At 37.7% G+C, this 19,847-nt stretch overlaps 1 protein-coding gene across 2 annotated transcripts in view; it reads left to right on the forward strand.

Annotated features, from left to right (window-relative positions):
- Positions 1–19,847, forward strand: part of ENPP1 (ectonucleotide pyrophosphatase/phosphodiesterase 1) — a 53,738-nt gene that overhangs the window by 9,986 nt on the left and 23,905 nt on the right. For both annotated transcript variants that reach the window (XM_038130979.1, XM_038130978.1), the window contains exons 2-6: positions 6,388–6,460; positions 7,985–8,101; positions 10,967–11,092; positions 11,262–11,322; positions 16,317–16,414. In XM_038130979.1, the coding sequence (XP_037986907.1) occupies positions 6,388–6,460; positions 7,985–8,101; positions 10,967–11,092; positions 11,262–11,322; positions 16,317–16,414 (475 nt within the window). The remainder of the gene's footprint in view (positions 1–6,387; positions 6,461–7,984; positions 8,102–10,966; positions 11,093–11,261; positions 11,323–16,316; positions 16,415–19,847) is intronic.

The following is a 19,847-nucleotide window of genomic DNA, read 5'->3' on the forward strand; positions in this document are numbered from 1 at the left end:
CAACTTGTTTGGAAAATGAATTTTAGTTGGCATAATTACTGACAGTTTCTTTCCTTTCTATGCAGTCGTGCATTCATATGTGGTTGCCACTAAAGCAGATGACGTGCAGTGGGCTTTGTTCTGTGTTCTTAGTCTTCTGCATTGAATAAAAGAATTGTGCTTGAAAGTACAATGTTTACTTATTTTTTATCATAACATGAGTTTTCAGTCCTGTTTTCCTTAGGTTTTTACAAAAATCTACTTGCTGATTAAATAGCAGAGTCGCAAAATAGCAGTGCTATCTGCTTTTTGTGAATTGAACTAGAAGTTTTATTTCCCCTTCTTCTTGGCTAGTATATTGTTGCACTTTAATTTTTCTCTAAATTCTCCCATGATCTTAAGTGCAGTGGAAAAGATAATACCTGGGGTAAAGATTTGATAACAACAGCTCAAGTGCTAATGACTTCCAGGAGAGTATGCACCTACACAGTTGGGCAAACAACAAACAGGAAAAATATTTTAGATTTCAGCTGACTAGCTGACAGATGCTAACTCTTCTGTCTTTTGGTATCTTTTTGTTAAAAACAGATGCTTGAATAGTTTTGGAAGGTATTTAGAGAGCTATGGTATGATGATGTCTTCTGCTGATAATTTTCTACTGAGTGAAGTGTTATCACTCTTTGGTGAGCTCTTTGGAAGGCTTTTATAATACCTTACAGTGGCTCAATCTACCTTTAAAACACTCTTGTCCTTTGAATGGCCTTTGGTTGCAATTGCACATAACAGCCCTGAGAGCATTCAATAGAAAGAATGAGAGTAGACCTTCTGTGTGCCTCTTTGTGGAAGAAAAACAATAATGCCTATGCATTTTTATAGTAAATTGTTTTAGCTTTCAAAAAGTTTTGGGTGTTATCTCCAGCGTTTTGATCCACTGACTTCAGAATTATTTAGTCACCTCTAGTGTTTTTTTCAACAGCCAGGACCTGAGAGCCTCAGTGATTCTCCTCCTGCTGGCCTCTACGAGTGGAATGTAGATCAACAGAAGCAAGTCTTTGTAGACCATAAAAATATTTACACATGTGGAAAGAGGACATGACTGGTGCAAGAAGGAGGTGGTGCTCTTGGTTCAGTGATGATTTACTTTTTTTTTTTTTAGGTGATTTAGTAAAGTGTTACTTAAGTAGCTGCGCTGGTGTGAGTGAAGTATCTACCTCCTTTAGTTTATTAAACTTTATTAAGTAACCCCTGCTTTTGAATAAAATGGAGCTGTTGGCAAGGGGATTATGCTGGTTTAAAAATAATTTTTACAAGCATGAGTAAGTGTTCCACTGCCCCTGGCAAGTGTAGATAAGTGTAGTTTTTTTTTTTTCCTTTATACAGTATGCTGTCTGCATTTTTAACTGTCAGAAGGTGACACTGTTTTTGCTTGAAATACATTATTTGTTACTGTGTTCTTTACATTTTTGCAGGTAAAATTCTTTCTCGAAGATATTTTAGTGTTAAGGTTCAGGTCAGTAATCATCTATTCTAGGTGCACAAAACGGTGAAAACACAGCATGCCTCTCGCAGATCCCAGTGGTTTTGGAAAATTCCATGGGTTTTCTTAATACTGGCATTACAGACCCTGTCTAGACATCCTCCCTTCATGGATACATATGACACAACTGTGAGAACTAATTGTGGAGATTAGGATGGAAAAACATTATTTTGCGTGGTTTCCTTGATAATTGCATAGTTGTTAATGGATGTGTCTTAAACCTTGGAGTGACAAGTTTTGTTGGCCATGGAATACCAGGGATGAAGGAAGGGAAATGGAAAGCAACTGGGTACATGGCAGGCAAAGAGTGAAGAAGATCAACACAGAAATAAATGTAATTCAGGATGATAATTCCTTAAAAGAGGTATCAGCGCATTCTTTGCCGAAGAAAATCTAGAATACAGGATACAGAATGAGGAGGGGACTGGGAGAGGTGGACAGAGCTAGAGAAGAATGAAGAGAAAGGGACAGTAGTACTAACTGTGTAAAGGAAGACTAAAATGTGATAGGAAAGGTGGCAGGAGCTAAGGCCAATGAGAGATTTCTTTGTGTGTCAGTAAGACCTGTACAGCTGAGGAGTCTCTTTGGGATCAGGTGCGTGCAGCCTGCACGCTTTGCTGACTCCTGCCCTTCCAGCAGCTCCCCAAAATTACTGCTGAAAAATTCTCTTCAGCTGCGGCTCTAGAGATGAATGAGGGAAATGATTCTCTTCTCTAACCATGCTATCATATTTCCATTTACACAGCTCAAAATGAAAGGCTTTTGAAATAAAAGGCTTTTGAAATGTTCTCAGGATTGCAGTTTTCCAGACTTTCAACCACCTATTCCCAACCATTATAATTGTTTACAAAGCAAAGCTTTTATTGCTTCCTCCCACGTAAAGGAAGCAGTGATGGGACAGAGATTCATCCCTAGATGACAATGTTTTTGTGATTCCAAAACAAACTTTCTAAAAATTGTTTTTAAACCAAAAAAGGACATTTTCTTCTCTGCAGTTGTTACTGTGTTGTTTTAAAAACCTTTTCTCAGAGGTGATATTAGAACTGAATCTGACAGTTCGTGCCAGTAGCCTCATAAGATACAGATCATAAAACTTTAATTTTCTACTTTTCTCTATTACAAGGCCAGGTTCTTTAATTTTACTTGTCTTCCTATTAAATATTGGATTCCCATATTCTTTCTTAATGGCACCTTGTTCTCAATTCTTTCTTTCTCGTTTGAGTGAAAGAATATGGATGAGAGAGAACAGGTAAGATTTCTTCCTATGGTTTAAAAAGGCAGATTAAACCTTCAAGGCAGGTGTTATGTTGACAGTGTGTTAGTAGCTAGAAATTTCAATTTGGTGCTTGCTGCAGGATGCTAAACAAGGTCCTTGTTAGTAAATAAGCGTGCATGCAGCTACTTGTCTTTGTATGGGTTTAAAAAATATTTATGTAGCAGGCTGCAGCATCTCCAACCTGACCTACCTGTATGTAAAGCAGGTTAGGTAAAATTAGTAACCTACTTGCTGTGGTGAGGTTTTCTTATAGAATCACAGAATGGTTTGGCTTGGAAGAGACCTTAAACATCATCTAGTTCCAGCCCCCCTGCCATGGACTGGGACACATTCTACTAGGTTGCTCAAAGCCCTGTCCAACTTGGCCTGGAACACTTCCAAGGCATCCACAACTTCTCTGGACAGCAGAGATATGTTGCAATATAGAAAGAGGCAAAGTAAACTGGTTCGTCTTTAGGGTGCAGCAGTGAGATGCAGCGAGTATCTGGATCTTTAAAAATAGTTTGAATATTCTTCATCATCTACAGAGTTGATAATCTTAAGGCCTTTCCACTGACAATAGGTCAACTGCTGGTGTAACACCTCTTGCTGTGCCTAGTCAGGACTGCTGCTGCTGGCCCGTATTAGCTGCTCCTTATTGTTCCAGCAGAACATTTTGCCATTTGTGTGGATAATATCCATGTGACTGAAGTCATTCAGGCTCAAGATAAAGCTTCAATTCAAAGCCTTAACACTAAGCTGCAATTGCATGAGGTTCCACTGGGTTAGATTTGGCTGTCCTAGAACACTGTCAAATGCTTAATGTGTAAACTGTTTTGTAAAAATTCTGTATTAAGTGTTGAAGAAGGAAAGAAAGAGGAAAACAAAAAGGAGGAGGAAACTTTAGTGTTTTGCAGTAAAATATTTTCAAGACAAAAATTTAAGCTAGTGGGACTAAGGTTAAGAAAACAAAGGATTTAATGTACTGAGTCAAGAGTTTCAAGATCTTAATATATAATTGCATTTCGTATTGCATTTTGTAGTATTTTGTACCCAAAAGAGTACTAATGTGCCTCAGTGAACATGATCCTTTTGGTTTTGCTTCTTGGAATTATGTTCATAGAAGCATAAAACTGACAACCTGGAATACAAGACAAAACTGTGATTTTATTACATTTGGTGCCAAAATCACAGAAATTATTGAGAATTTTAGAGAAGTTTTATCAGTTTTATGTTGAGAAGTATTATAATGCTGTCGCTTTTGGGTGGGTTTTATGTAGATTTTATTTTTGCATTAATGGTTAAATTCCTGCATTACCTACACTGAAACTCCACCAGGGACTATTAATAGTCCATTTAGTGGCACTGCAATGTGTTTTCTGTACAGGGATGCCTTAGGTGGCCAAAGTCCCATAGGTCGTAGGTCTAGGTAGCTATTTGAAGATATGGGAATAAAGCTGTTACAAATAGAGTAGCTATGGGTTTTGCTGGTTTTAAAGCATGTTTGTGTTCACATCTCAGAGGACATTCTACTCCTTGATCTTAGTAGCAGGGCCTGGTGGGAGCAGAGAAGCAATAAATCTTCACCCTGAAATAAAATGTTCTCAACTTGGCCTTTAAAAAATAAATTAATCCATTTGTAATTTAGTAATAGTAACAATAACAGAATAATAATGTTAAAAGGACAATAACAGGTCTTGCCCTCTCCACTGATTTTGCTGGGCTTTGACATGTTGCATTTGAAGTGTCACCTATCTCCCTGCACACCTGCTCTTATCTAGGTGATATTCTATATGAGGGATTTCAAAGGTCCAGAACAATTTACATTGAAGATAACATTGTTGATACTGATGTAACAGGAAGTGTTGAGGCTGCACCTGTTAGTATTGTGATTTCAAAACAAAAAAAAAGAAACCCAAAACCCAAAAACAACAACAACAAAAAAGAAAAGTACAAAGCTCTGTACTTCCATTCATTCTTGATAGCTGGGTTTAATGGAGACTTGCATCTTTCTGTAAGTTTTTTCATATTCAGGTGAATAGATGATGTTATATTTTTTCCCCTTCAGTCTTTTATTATTTTGCTTCTTTCCCTGTCAATTCAAAGACTGTAATTGAACTGAAAAATGCTTATTTCTTTGCTACATGTGATGTTGAATAAGATTCCAGTGACTTGCCTGGTTCAGAATTCTAAGCCACAGCTTCATCAGGTCCAGCCTATAGCTGAATTTTAAAATAAATGGTATATATGAAATATTTTTATATTGGTTAATTTGGTTTTTTGATAATTTTTAGTTCAAAAATTCAGAGAAATAGCTGAATTCCAATACTACACATTCCAGAAATTGCTTTCTTACTGTCTTTATTAACTACTTAGTGAACAAAATTGCATAGTAAACTGTAGAGTTGTCAAAAACAACACAAATAGTTTTTAGTTACTGAAGTGCTCCCAGTATTTAAAAAGAATAAACTTGAGAAATAATTAGGTGCATTTTAAAATGGAGGGAATTTTTTCCACATCGCAGTATGGTTCAGGCATCCTCCTCAAGGCTGACTCAGCAGATTTTGCTGATGGGAAAGGAGAAAAAAAGGGACAGAATTGTGTAGCCATGTAGGTGAAGTTATGGAAGGACTGCTTCAATGTGATTTTTCCACAGAAAACAGTGACTGGAAAGGTGGTATGTACACTCTTTCCCTACCAGAGCTCCCCAAATTCTGTGTATAAGAAAGCCTGCATTATTGCAGCATGTTCTGTTTCAGGACTTCTGGCAAAGTACTTTATTACATTCTACACTTAAATAGAATAGCTGTTGTAACTGCATTCTTGGCTTCTCTTTAATTGCTGTCTAAGCTCTGATAGCACATATCTTTTTTCAAAGAGTTTATGGAGTAAACACAATACTTAATGAGGTTAAAAGAAATCTGTCTCTGCATTTGAGTAGGCATTAAATCCTGCTGTAACATGCTGGACCAGGATAATACAGTGCTTGTTCTATAACTTCAGTGCATCCAGAATCCATAATGAACACAGTCGTAGTTTCCGGTCAGTGCAAGATGCTGTGGTCAGCCTTAACGTGACATCCCACAGTTGCTTACCATGGTGTGGACCCAGATCTAGTATGAACTGGATACTAGGAAGTGGGAAAAGGTTTTTCTGCCTGAGAAAATTATAGGTATCACTTAAAGGCTATGCCTTCTGTTTGTAGTCTGTGTTTAATGGCAAAACTTCACCTTCTTAGAACAGCATATGAGGAAGGAGGGAGTGGAGTAAAAAAGTTTTCTATAAAATACGTAAGAAATAGAAATATATCATCATGAAAGAATGATATAAAAGAAATCAAGAAAGATATGATGATATATGTCTATTCTAAAGGACTTGAGAAAAAATTATATACATAGGCCCAGTTGTGACAAGCATGTTCATACACTGCTAATTAATAGCAAACAATATAACTACTTCTGAAAGTGAAAACTGCTGGTGAAAACAGTGAAATCAGCCTCTAAATCAGCATGTTTATGAGTTTCAGTACAATTGTATAGCATTACAGAGAAAATGAGCACTTTCAAAACCATTCAATGGTAATTTAATATTATTTCTTTTCCTTCCTGTCCCACAGGTACTCTGTGTCTGCATTTTAACGACAATCCTAGGATGTATATTTGGCCTGAAGCCTAGCTGTTCAAAAGATGGTAAATAATATGTCTTTTATTTAGTCATATTACTAAGCAATTACTTTTTTTAATTTTTTTGTGAATAAATTTTCATGTTATCAGAATGCCACCCTTCTTGCTGCAGGAGGAGGCTCGCATGCATTGCTTGAAGCAGTATCAGTAAGAGTGGAATAAAAATACCAGAAAATAAACCTCATGTGTAGTCAATGATTGAGTGTACTCACTTGAGAGGTAGTGATCCTGGTACTCAGTGTCTGATCTGGCAGCTTCCATGTATCCCAGTTGTCACTGTGGTGAATGGCTGGCCTTTTTTTTCAGTTCACCATTAAAAACCAAAATGAAACAACAAAACACAACAACTTCTATTTCATGTTGTCCTGGAACATTTGTTTTTCATCTTTTCCAGTGGAGGGAAAAAAAAGGTTATTTTTTTACTGGTTAGAATTGTAGCCTGAAAACATTCCTGGTGGAATTCCTCTGTCTGTTTTCTGTTCTGAAAAATATGTGGTTTTTTGCAATGGTGAAGTTTCTTCAGGTAGAGGGTTACGAAAGATTTTTTTTTTTTTAAATAATTAGGCTTCACTTTGAGAACAACTATGAAGAATAATTTCAAAGCTGAACATCAAATGATTTTCAACAGAAGTTCAGTTTATAAAATTTCTGTTACAATATATAAATAGGTTTCTTCTCATTTTATTACGGCTCTGCAGTACTGGTTCATTAGTATCTCATTTTCCTAATATCACACACCTCAAGATTCTTCAGAAGATGAGCCAAATGATGGAGGATTTCCCTCACTACCTTCTGGTGATTGCTCAGGATTAGACAGTGTGACCAAATTCTTAATTGTTGTTAATCCTTCACATCAGTAGTTTCTAGTTGGGTGATGGTGGTTATTTTTGTTGGGTTTTTCTTGTTATTGTTTGTTTGGGGTTTTTTTTTGTCCTTTTTTTGGGTGGCTTTTTGGGGTTTTTTTTTTTGGTTTTTTGGGTTGGTTTTTTTTTTTTTTTTTTGGTTTTTATGATTATTCCTCTGCCCTCAGCAACCCCAATCTAATGGAAGAATGCTATGTCTTTTTTTTTTTTTTTTTTTGATATTGAAATTGAACAAAAAATAAACCAGTGAGCAGTATACTCATGTTTGCATCTCTCGTGTCTGCTTTGGAACAGCCATCCTTACATCTTGAGATCTTACATATTCTGAGGGACTGTACTCACATCTTCAGTGAGTACACACAGAGGGGCGAGGACAGTCACAACTAGCTTTTATTTCATTGATTTCTGCCAATACCAAAACACCATGTTCCTGCTAAAACAGAGCAGAACCTTTTGTTCGATATGATGAAAAATTATTTTTGTTCAGTAAGAGGAAATAAGCATTTGGTTGGATCAGGACTTTTCTTTGTCTGTCACTGTTTTCACAGCCATCCTGTATGTTTGAATCACGAACTGTGTCATTTCACACACTGTCTGTATTAGTTTCTTTTGCATGTTGACTGATTTGGGCTCAGCCACTGATATCTAACACTATCCAATATTACAGTGAAAACCTGCAAAGGTCGCTGCTTTGAAAGGACCTTTGGAAGCTGCCGTTGCGATAAAGATTGTGTCAAACTTGGAAACTGCTGCTTAGATTACCAGGAAACATGTATACAACCAGGTAAGGATGGAAGAACCTGAGGGAGCAATCTCTCCTGTTCTTGGGCAGGGGACAGCTCAGCATATGTGAGTACTGCTGTGGTCAGGGTTTATTTCAGATGGGCTGTGAGTGCAAAATGGAGCTACTGAGCAGCAGAGTGTTTCTGATGCCACTCATCTTCCTCTTTTTATGCTGTGCTGCATTCTTGGATGGAGTTGCAGTGATGATGGTGGTACTGGGGACTCCTGTGGAAACATCAGGGCTCTGGTACAGCTGCTGTTTCACACAAGCAGAGCTTGTATTTCACCCAGCTGGACTACTTAGGAGCTGACAAAGCCAGTAGGCTGGCTTTCCCATAACTCTCCTGTGAGAAGAGAGGCTGCCACAGACTGTGCTGCTGCCCTCCCCCTTGGAAGGAGGAGGAACAATGGCAACTCGAGGTCTTAGCCAGCTTTTTGTTTGCTGGTGGTGAGACAACAGTACCCCGCATTGTCCCTGGCATCAGGGATAACTCCTACGTTCTTGGGCAAGCCTGGAATAGAAGTGCATTCTGCATATTGCATTTGTCTGTCATCGCCTGAGTGAAAAAGGGGAAGGACAGAGCAGCTCTGTGAAAGCTGCCATCTCTCCTTACCCAGCTGCTCAGGCCCTCGGCCTTGCTACTCCCCAGCCTGAATGTGAAGCAAGGGTCATGAGCATGAATCAAGGCAGGATGACAAAACAGATTGCACTGGTGAAGGATTGTGAAATAAGAAGCAGCTGCCATGATTTGCCAGAAGGCAAAGGTCAAATAGACAAATGTGGTAAAAAATACCTTGGAGAAATTTTACAGGGAAAGATGTTAGTGTGTGTAAAACAAGTACAGCACTTTACTATTTTCTCTACTTTGGTTTTGCCTTTATGCTTCAAAAGCAGCATTCCTTTCACATAACTTTTTTTCTTCTTACTCTTTATATACATTTGATTAATTTCTGGGTGAGACCACACTGATACATTTAAATTCCAATGTGGATGTTGAAAACCAAATGATTAAACTGAGCTCAGATCCCTGCTTCAATTGACTGCTACTGAAAGTCAAGTTACACATATATAGTTGGTATATCCAGGTATATAATCACATGGGTTTTACTCTCTTTTCTTACATCACTCCCCCTGGGAATAAAGGTTCTTTAAAAACAAACTGGAGAGTCTGTCTTAGCACTAGGAATATGAATGAATTGGTGCTGTTTTTTGGTTTTTTTTCAAATTAGACCTAACATCAGTGGAGAATCAAATTCTAATTTCCCAATAGTATCATACAACTAGAACCATAATAGATTCTTCTCTCTCTCATGGTAGTAGAGCTATCTGATATTAGTGGATTTACTGAAAGTAATTACTGAAAGTGAGATTAACCTCCTGACAATGCTTTTAGGGATTTCTAAGTGCTAGTCATGTATGAAAATCATTGAGTGTCTTCTGCTCAAACATTTAGATTTGGCTTCCATGTCTCTGAGATCTTCACTTAAGTATTCACTCAGCTGGTAAATTTGTAAATTCACTGGTGTTTATCCTCACTGAATGTAAAGGATTTATTTGTGTTTATGACTGCTAGCAAATCATAGAACCACAGAGTTGGAAGGGATCCCTCAGGCTCATGAAGTCCAACTCCTGACCCTACACAGGACATGCCAAGAGTCACACCATGTACCTGACAGTTATCCAAATGTTTTTAAATTCTGTGAGGCTTGGTGCTGTCACCACTTCTCTGAGGAGCTTTTTTCCAGTGTCCAGCCACCTTCTGGGCGAAAAATCTTTTCCTGATCCTCAACCTAAAGCTCACCTGTCTCAACTTCATGCTCTTGCCTTGAGCTCTCTCACTGGTCATGAGAGTGAAGAGCTTGGTACCTGCTGCTCTGCTTCCCCTCATGAGAATGTTGAAGACTATAATGGAGCTTTTCCTCAGTCTCCTCTTCTCCAGGCTGAACAAAACAAGTGACCTCAGCTTCTCCTCATCAGGTTTCCCCTCCAGACCTTTCACCATCCTCATGGCCCTCCTTTAAACACTTTTTCATAGTTTAGTTCTTATATTGTGGTACCCAAAACTGCCCCCAGCATTTGAGGTGAGGCTGCCCCAGCTCAGAGCAGAGCAGGACAATCCTCTCCCTTGCCCAGCTGCAATACTGTGCCTGATGCACCCCAGGACACGCTTGGCCCTCCTGGCTACTAGGGTACTGCTGATTCATGTTCAACCAGGACATCCAGGTCTCCAGATGATACAATGTACTGGAATATGCCATTCAGAGAAACCAATATTGTTCTCTAATAAAATCAGCAGTGGAGCTGAAGTCAGTAGGTCTTCCTGTGAGCTTATGTATAGAGTCTTAAATAGTGGCAGTGATGCCTATGACTAAGAGATGCTGAAAGAGGCTGGAGTGCCTGATGACTGGTAAAATCCAATGTGACTTTAAATGCAAGTCAGAATAAATTAATCCTGCTCAGTGTTTTCTAGGCATCCCAAATTCAGACTAACTTTTTTTTTCTGATGGAATTTTGGGGATTTTTTTAATGGTATGAACTTACCAAATTAAACCCACATAAATTACCATATTTCAGGAAATCTGTAAAATTAATTCTTTCTGATCTGTGGTATTTATACCTATATGCTGCATATTTGTATTCAGATGATTCTGCTCTTGGATATTTAGTCAGGGGTGTTCCTATTTCCTGAAGTGACAAAGTTTGTGATACTATAAGTGTATGAGATAACTCATTATCTCTATTACACCTGAGGACTATTTCTCAGTGAGTAGAGATTTGAGAGTGACCTTAACACTTGCTTTATTAGTTCTGGACTTACAGCAGTGTTAATCATTGTGCTGTCCTTCTCTCTCACCTGTTTTTTAGCCCACATATGGACCTGCAATAAATTCAGGTGTGGAGAAAAGAGGCGACTAGAATACCATTGTTCCTGTTCAGATGATTGTGTGGAAAACAACGATTGCTGTGTTAATTATCAAGCTGTTTGTAAAGGTAAGTATCATCAACAAATTACTACCCTCTTTCATATGTACCTATATTTGTATAAAAGGAGCAAGAACATAATATGACTTTAAAAGCATCTGGTAACATGAAAAAAAACTTGCATCTGTCAGTAAGAATGTACTGTTTTAAAAAATGAATTGCACTCATTTGTTTTAAGGAGAGGCAAGCTGGGTTGAAGAAGAGTGTGAGAACATTACTGAACCTCAGTGTCCAAAAGGGTGAGGAAATTTTATATTTGCATAGCTCTGCTCTTTGCTTGCGTGTCATTTTTGAGATTGTTTTTCCTGCTGTGCCTTCCTGGGACCTGCTTGCCTTTTACACACACAGTGAAAGCAGCTGCCAGACAGAGATGAACACCTGTTCAGCCTGCATTTGGTGGTGCTTACTAACCCATCAGATTGCTCTATCTCAGCACTTGTTTGACTTGCAAGATATGCCTATTCCTCAATCCTGGTGTTTCTCACAGATATGTGTGCCCTGGGCAACTCTGTCTGGTTGCCAGTCATATTATTGACCTACATGTGCTGCAATACCCATCATTCCAAATATTTTGGGACCCATCCAGCAATCTTAGACTCCTGTCTCCCTCCCTTGTCTCTTTACAAGACCTTTCCAATGCCTTGCATTTTCCAGCCTCAGGACTGCAAATTGTGGGCAGATCTGTGTTCCAGCTCCACCAGCAGTGGGACAGCACTATTTGCAAGCTGTCTGAATTACTTTCTTTAAAAGGTGTAAAGTGCCATGGGATCCTCTGGCTCAGCTCCACACTGGGCCTGCTCCTGCAAGTTATGTATACAGTGTGTGAGGAATGACTCATGTGGTTTTATGGCATCTGCACTCAGGCTTGAATAGTACAGCAAAGCTCTCAGCCAGGAAAAAAAGCTTGTATTACTTAAACTGTTTTTGCTGTGGGATCTTCTAACTAAGTTTATAGTTCGAGTTGACTATAAACTATGATTGTATGTCTAAGCTGTCAATAGAAGTGACTTTAATTCTAGACTGATTTATGTTCCAGTAGTAAATACTTGCTAGATGTGTTATGGGACAACTATATTCTTGTCTGACAAGTATCAAAAAATACACACTTTTTAAATTTTTATTTTGAAATTATAGTGCAATGGGATATTTCTGGTAAAGTAAAACCATTTTATTTTGTTCTTATGTCAATACATTTTTGACTTAAGATATTTAAATCATGCTATTTTTATTCATTGGCATTATAATACTGTCAAACAAAATACAAAATATTTCCATGTGAAATATTTCATACCAATATTTCATACCAATCACTCTGATTCAGAGCACTAACAGTTGCTGACATGTCAGAATCTTCATCAGGACAGAAACTGGAGCTTCTGTCCAGCTTGTAGTCCAAGTCCCTAGTAATCCCCTATATAGGAAGGTGATAGCCAGGTGGTTCTTGAAGTTTTTGTTGTTGACTTTTGTTCTGAGTTCAGGAGCCATTTGGGACTCCTTGTTGGGAGCTGAGTCTAGAATGGTGATTTTTCTAATGCAGGGTTAGGAAGCGTTGCCCCCAAGAGGCTGGTAAACAAAGAAGAGTCTTGTGCAGATCCACAGTCAAAGTTACTGACGCAAATGCCGTAGGGCAACTCCTGTTGGTTAACTTGTTTTTAGGGTTTTTGTTTGTTTTTTTTTTCTGTTCTGTTCATGAAAGGGATACAGTTACTCCTCTAAAATTGTTTTAATCCTGGTAAACCCCAAAATGTTGCAATAAAACCCAGCCCACGAAAGGGTGAAGTGTGGTCAAAGTTGAATCAAACAGTGTTGACTGAAGGTTCATCTTGGACTATTAGCACACAAGCCTCTCCCAAAAGTAACAACTCTGTAAACAATCTGCTTCTTCCTAAGCTTCTTCCTATTCCTACCTGTGTGCTAGGCAGTAGTGCACGTGAATTTAGTTGCAGTGCTCATTTTGAAACTTCAGGATATCAATTCTGATTCTGTGCATATTAACATAGCATATTTTGTGAATTCAGATTGCTGGTGTTACTCTGTTTTAGTTTCAGCTGGGTTTTAGCTGTGGTGCAGAATAGACAGAAGATGACACAGCATTCAATGAGGTGCTTAATCTGAGAAATCCCACTGATTTCAGTGAGACAACTGCTCACTGATTTCACTGATCAACAACTTAAAATTAAATACACAGCTAAGTCTTTCCAAAACTGGGTTCTATATTGTTTAATAGGATTATAAAGTTAATAGGCTGTAAGATCTCAGGAGTGATCTAGTCATTTCTACTGTTCTAGGAGTGAAATAATACTCAGACGATTCAAATCTATTTAAGCAGTTTATCCTAGTACTTACGTAGATGGCTTTACTGATGATTTTTGCTGTCCTTTTTGTCCTCATGTCTTTTTCTGTACTTCAGGTCTATTACTATTTGTCCTATCTTCATTGAACTGTAAGAGCACCTGATTACTTCCCTCTTTGCTGGTCTCTCTTTCTATCTGGAGATTGCTCTTATGTCTCCTGCTGAGGCTTTCTGTACATTTAGTGGAAAAGAAAGCTTTTCCTCATGTGCTTTATGGCTGTATATAGGCAGTATGAATGTGTGTGGGATGAGAAGTCTTCTGTGTATTACATTAAGCTTTTCAAGGGAACTTTCTTTTCTATTCTGTTTTATTTCTCTTTCTTTTAATTATGGTCTAGCCTGCCTGCAGTGAGGGAGGTCAACTTGGCAATGTGTTCCGTGGTTCTGGCCCCTCGATCATCCAGACTGGTGAACCTGCTGGACCACAGCAAGCCTGTGTTGCCTGCATAATGTTTCCATAGAAGACAGTTTATAGGAGGGGATAATTGCTACTGAATTTCCTTCAGTTTGGAGTCAGGATGTGTGGCATACCTATTTATCCAAGAGCTGTGAAACATGCTTGTCTTACTGTTTGGACACAGCCAGCATGAATCACCAACAGGACCAAAACTTGGGCCTCCTAGGCTTGCTTGCTCATGACAGCCCATTCATTAAGTAGCAAGTGCAGTCTTGGCCACTGACAGGAAAAAATGCGCGGAAGTGGCTGATATACCTCAGAATGGAGCTTGGGTCAGTTTGTCTGGGCATTTTACTGGAGCTGTTCCAAAGAGAGTGCGGTTTAACATGGTCTGTCATGCTTTGCTTCCCTGAGCCCAAGGGCAGATCACTAAATATATGAGTTTTGGCATGTGTAGAGTATACAAGATGTGAAATGGGCAATTGCTCTCATTGTGGCAATGGCCTATTTTGCCAAGTTTAATTTTACATGTGCAAAGGGGTCAGTAGCTAGATTTGCAGACAACCAAAACATGTATTTAACAGTTGGTTTACTTGTAAATGCCAAACCAGAAACGGTTGCGTAAAGTCCCTTTCTAAGTGCTCGTTTTAAGTTTGGTGGGGTTTTCTGGTTTTGGTTTGTTTTTTTCTTTTTTTTTTTTTTTTTTTTTTTAAGTTAGACTTGTTGGTAAGTGATATTGAACAGACTTTGCCTCAAAGTTTACATTTTATTGCACAGAACTTTGCAGTGAAGGTTTTTAGACCTCTGCACTGAAGTGAATCAATTTATTGAGAAGGGACATGGAGAAGGTATTTGCAAAACTTGTGGAGATCAGAATCTGTGGTGCAAAAAATACTTGCAATATGGGCAAAGGTAGTGCATGAAGTTTACTTACTCTGTTCTGCAATACAGCTTTAGTTTTGACCTGAAAATTATTCATTTCTTGTTTCCACCTGTGCCATATAAATTAAAAAGCAGGCTACAAACATACATCTTAGAAATGCATCTAAAGGTTTTATTCTATCTGGAGTATAGGGGAGGCTATGTAATAATTCTGACCAATGAAATCCTTTTGGCTGAACTGTTGTCCAAATTGTTAATTAAAATTTTCTTAGGATGGACATGTTTTGGTTGCCTGACTATTCCTTAGTTTAATATAGTTACATGTGTTTGACTGATACACAGCTTTTAAATGTTTCAATGTAAATGACTCTTCAGATTTTTTTTTGTGGTGTACATCACTAAAGAAATTGTCAACACTTCATAAATAATATTTGTCTTCTATCCTCACTGTTTTATTTTTGGAAACTAGCAGATAACAAAGTTACAAAAATTATATATATAAAAAGGGAAAACGAGCTGGCAATAAACCAATATTTTAATATTATAATATTATAAATAGTAAATTGTTTTATGAAATTCCATCTTTTCAATAGTTATTGCTGCACAGCAGTGATTTTTTTTTCAGTCTCACATGCCCTCATGTCTATAGGTCAAACACAGGGTATGTTTTCTTCAAGGAAGAAGTTACTGATGTTACAGAAGTTACTATTCCTGTCTGTGATGCAATGTTTTAAGTACTTACAGTTGGAGAGAAATTGTTTGAACAGGGCTGAATCTGGGAACAAGTCAAGACTGGAAAACATAGGTCCTGTGGAGACTGGAAGGGGAGATTTTGTTTTTGTTGGTTCCAGTGAAATCAGTATCTGAATTTATCTGTCAAGTTCCTGGCAGAAATGCTGTTACTGTGTTTCCAGTCTCAGGGCCATATTTTTGAGTTTGGAGATTGGTAGGACTTCTGGAGCAGCAAGCAAGTTCTTTTTGGTTGGATAACCTTCGTAAGATGAGAGGAAAAGTATGTGTTTTAGTTGCTGATTTAACAACATACCCTTATGTACATTAGACTTGCTTACAGTTCTGTGCACTATATATATATATATATATATCCTTTTTTTTTTCATCTAGGTTACAGGTTTTTCAGGGGGAAAGTGAATAAAGGAAAGTTTGGCTTTGCATTGCCTTATTTCTTTCCCTGCTCTTAGCTTGGGGTGGGAGAACGGGGTTGGAGGGGCTGAGTGTTGCTTCAGTGGGACTGATTTCAAGATAAGGAGTACCAAACCCACCAGATGGATCACCTGAGCATCTTGGCTTGTTCACCATAAAGGTGTGTTTGAAATCAGGCCTTGCCATGGCTTTTCTGTGCATGCCCTGCTGCAAACCTCAGCCTCTTTGGGCACGGATTGCTCTGCCAACCTTCGAGCAGAGGGACCTGAGCAGTTTGCTCACCACTGTGCCAGCAAAACTTCTGCTGAGGAGGACTTCCTTGGCCTGGCTTACGGCCCCATAATGAACATTTCCACTGTCTGGGGAAACTTTCTTGAAATTAGTGATAGGAAACTGTTTCTCAGAGTCTGTCTTTTAATGTTCAATTTCTGTTTGTTCAGATTTACCAAGTCTCCAGTGTTACTGTTTTCATTGGATGGCTTCAGAGCGGAATATTTGCAGACTTGGGGTGGACTTCTACCTGTTATTAGCAAATTACGTGAGTAGTTTCTTTGTTTAAGAACTATTATGACGTCTTACCTGAAAAAACCACAAATGCAACTTTCCTCACTCTTTAAAATCCTCACTCTTCTGCCATGAATATGGAAGTTGTTGCCCTAGAGAACACTCATGCACAAAGAACTTCAGGTGTTGGAGAGTGGAAGGGCAAGAAAGACAGGGCTTGAGGAAAGAGGCCTTTTGATTTTCAGTGAAATCTTATAAATTATAGCCCCTGTTATATTTAGGAGGTGGGTTGTTTTTTGTTTTTTGGGTTTTTTTTTTTTTTTTTTTTTTTTTTTGCTGTGAGGTTATTTTATTTCTTCAGAATAAAAGTAGATCCTTTTTACTCTATAATGCAAATCATCTCATATTCAGGTGGAATGGCTTTGGAAAATGAAAAGCATTTGATTATATTTGGAAAAAGAAGACAGAGAAGGAATAGATTAAGAAGAGATTATATAAAAGGGCTGGTAAAAATGTAATTAATCTAAGAAAACCTTAATTTAACAAACATTTTCAGAAGAAATATTCCCCAGCTTTTTTAGTGTCTTACTTGATTTGGTGGTGTCTAAATAGTTTTAGCTACTTTTCCTGTTTCTGTTTTGGCTGTGGTCTGTAGAGAGCTGATGGTATTTCTTGTCTGAAAAATATGCCAATCGTCTTGACATTCCGAAATTACTACCTGGGGTGCCTGGTTTCAGTTTGACTAAAAATAAATCAGTAAAAATACTTGCTTTTTTACACAGTGGTTGTTACAACTTGAAGTGTTCCAGAGGATAACAATTCGCAGATGTATCTGAGGTTTTCGTTTCTTTTTAGTTTTGTTCCGTGCTAGAATAAAATGAGACATTTGCAAAGTTTTCATTAGACGCAGTTATAAAAAATTTAAACTGGAGAAAATTTCTGAGACATTTCTAGGAGAAGCTGGCTAGCTTTGCCTGAGATACAAGATAGAAGTGTCACAAAGCATCTGTAGGACTTCCAGTCTGCGGTATCCACTTACACATGTAAAGTTTTTTCATTCTTTGGTCTGGATAGACTACAGTTGGACTTCTCTCATTGACTTCTATAATTAACTTGCACTTCTCTTTGCACTGAGCCCATGACAAATTCTGACCACTAAGAAATACAAATATATTTGTATCTTCATCAAAGTCATTTCACTTCTCCACAGCTACAAGGTTTTTGATGGTCAAAATGTATATTTTTAAAAGATTCTAATACCAGAATGCCTAATAATACGTGTTTTATATTCAACAAAATACTTGCCCCAGTCTGGGGGCAAGTATTAATTCTGCATTATGCTTATGGTTCTAAAGTACTCTGGATCATTTTTTGATAAAATGCTGGAAGGTCTTTGCTATACAGTGTGCTGTGCAATCTTCAGTTTTCTTCTTTTTTCCCTTATAGTAAAATATTGGTGAAATGCTCAGATAAAGAAAATTTTCTTTAGTAAGACAAAAATATTCTCATTAATGAAACTTGATGTCACTGAGGTGTATATCCACTCTGGGAGCTTGTGGCTTCAAGTCTCTTATGTGCTTTATGTTCCATGTGTCTAAAAATGGTGGAAGCAGTCATGTTGTAAAAATAAACTTCTATATGAGTGAGCAAATACTCCTGCGGGACTTCACTGTTCAGAAAAGGGTAATGAAATCTATTCCTCTGTGTAGACAGGTAACAATAGTGAATAAATTGCTTGACTATTGCTGAAAATTTGTATTAAATAATTTCAGAATTCAGAGCTGTCCATTTATAGGACTAATAAATTTTTAAAAAGAGTTTAAGAATGACAGCATTTACAAAGCAGTGAACAGCTACTCATATTCACTAACTTATGGGATTGCCTGATTCTGTGTTAAATTAGGACCGTGCTAAATGCCTGGATTTTCATCTTTAAAGCATTTGATGACAAATGCAGAATTCCAGGAGATAAAAATATTGCTATTATTTGGTCCTGTTAATTCGGCCATGCTTACAGTGATATTCTGGTGTCTCCTTGGAGAAGTCTGTCAGAGTAGATGCCTGTAAGGCTATCATAATTTCACTTTTACCATGTTTTGTTATACATTTGCTCTCCCTGCTATTTGAAAGATGGACAATTCAGCATGGAGCTGAGGGATTTTAGTGAAACCAGGCATAGTCTTGCTGTGCCCCTGTGGTGTTCAGAGAAGACATTTTCATATACAATTATGCTGTGATATTTTAAGTTTTAGATAAATGATTTTTTTGTCTTAAAACATCTTTAGCTAAGCCAACGAGCCAAAAAGAATAAAGATAACTGTGATGGAAAGTTCTAGCAAAAAGCCCCTAGGATTTTTGGCAAAACTTTTTAAGTATGTTTCTCTATTACTTTAAAAAACAAAACAAAACAAAACAAAAAAAAAAAAACAAAAAAACAACCTCCCCAGACACCCACACCAAAAAACTAAGATTTTGGAGAACAGTACCAAAAAACAAAGATTTTGGAAAACAGTCTCAATAACAGATTTGGAAGTAGTTGAAATGTGCTAGGTGTTTTCCAGTACTAGAAGAAGAGACAAATGATTATTAATTACTTACAGAACACAAGTGTGGGAGGTGATGCCTGTGCAACTTGAGAGGATTTGTTTTTCTGGCCTGGCTTCTTTTATCCTGATTAGCTGAAATATATGATTTCAACTGAAATCTAATTGAAGCCTCAATCCAATGAGTTCAAAGTGCCTTGATGCAACACCTCCTATGTTATGAAGCCTTTAATTTCTATTCTATTTATATTGTATATAATTACTCAGAGTCAGTGAAGATAAAGCAGTGATGTTCTGCTTACAGGGTCATTAGTTTTAGTTCTTTAGAATCTGTTGAAGCAGTTTTGATATTTTTTGAGTTGTCATGAAAGCATTTTTTTTTTCTTTCTGAAAATTGGGGCCCACACATTTGGTGAGGGAAATTTAGACCCCTTAAATAAGGTTTGCCCAGTTGTTTTGGCTTCTTCATACTAGCAAAAATACTGTATACTAATCTCCCTAAAGCCATATGATTTATATATTGAGATAAAGAAAACTTTGACATTCATCCTAGAAAAAGAGCTTATTTTATATATTTTAAAAAGCCCCACAAACAAGAAAGGGAGACTGCAAAACAAGCAATGATTTGACAGATGGCTTAGAGAGTCGGGCACCACTGTGTCAGTGGCCACTTCACCTCTCCTCTGGAGCACCCAGGGTTAAGTGTCTGGTTGGTCTCAAGCTGCAGACTGCATTTACTGCATACCAGGGCAACTTTGGAGGGTGTGATTTCTTTCATTTTTCATTCTTATCTGTACATGCTTTTCACAAAGGCTGTAGGTTTTGCTCATGTAACCATTGCAGTCAGCCATTAGGCATATATAAAATTCGTGTTAATAGGCTTTTAGTCAACTTGTAAATTAATATGGGAAGAAAACCTAAGTA

Source organism: Motacilla alba, chromosome 3 (assembly GCF_015832195.1).
Source record: "Motacilla alba alba isolate MOTALB_02 chromosome 3, Motacilla_alba_V1.0_pri, whole genome shotgun sequence".
NCBI lineage: Eukaryota > Metazoa > Chordata > Aves > Passeriformes > Motacillidae > Motacilla > Motacilla alba.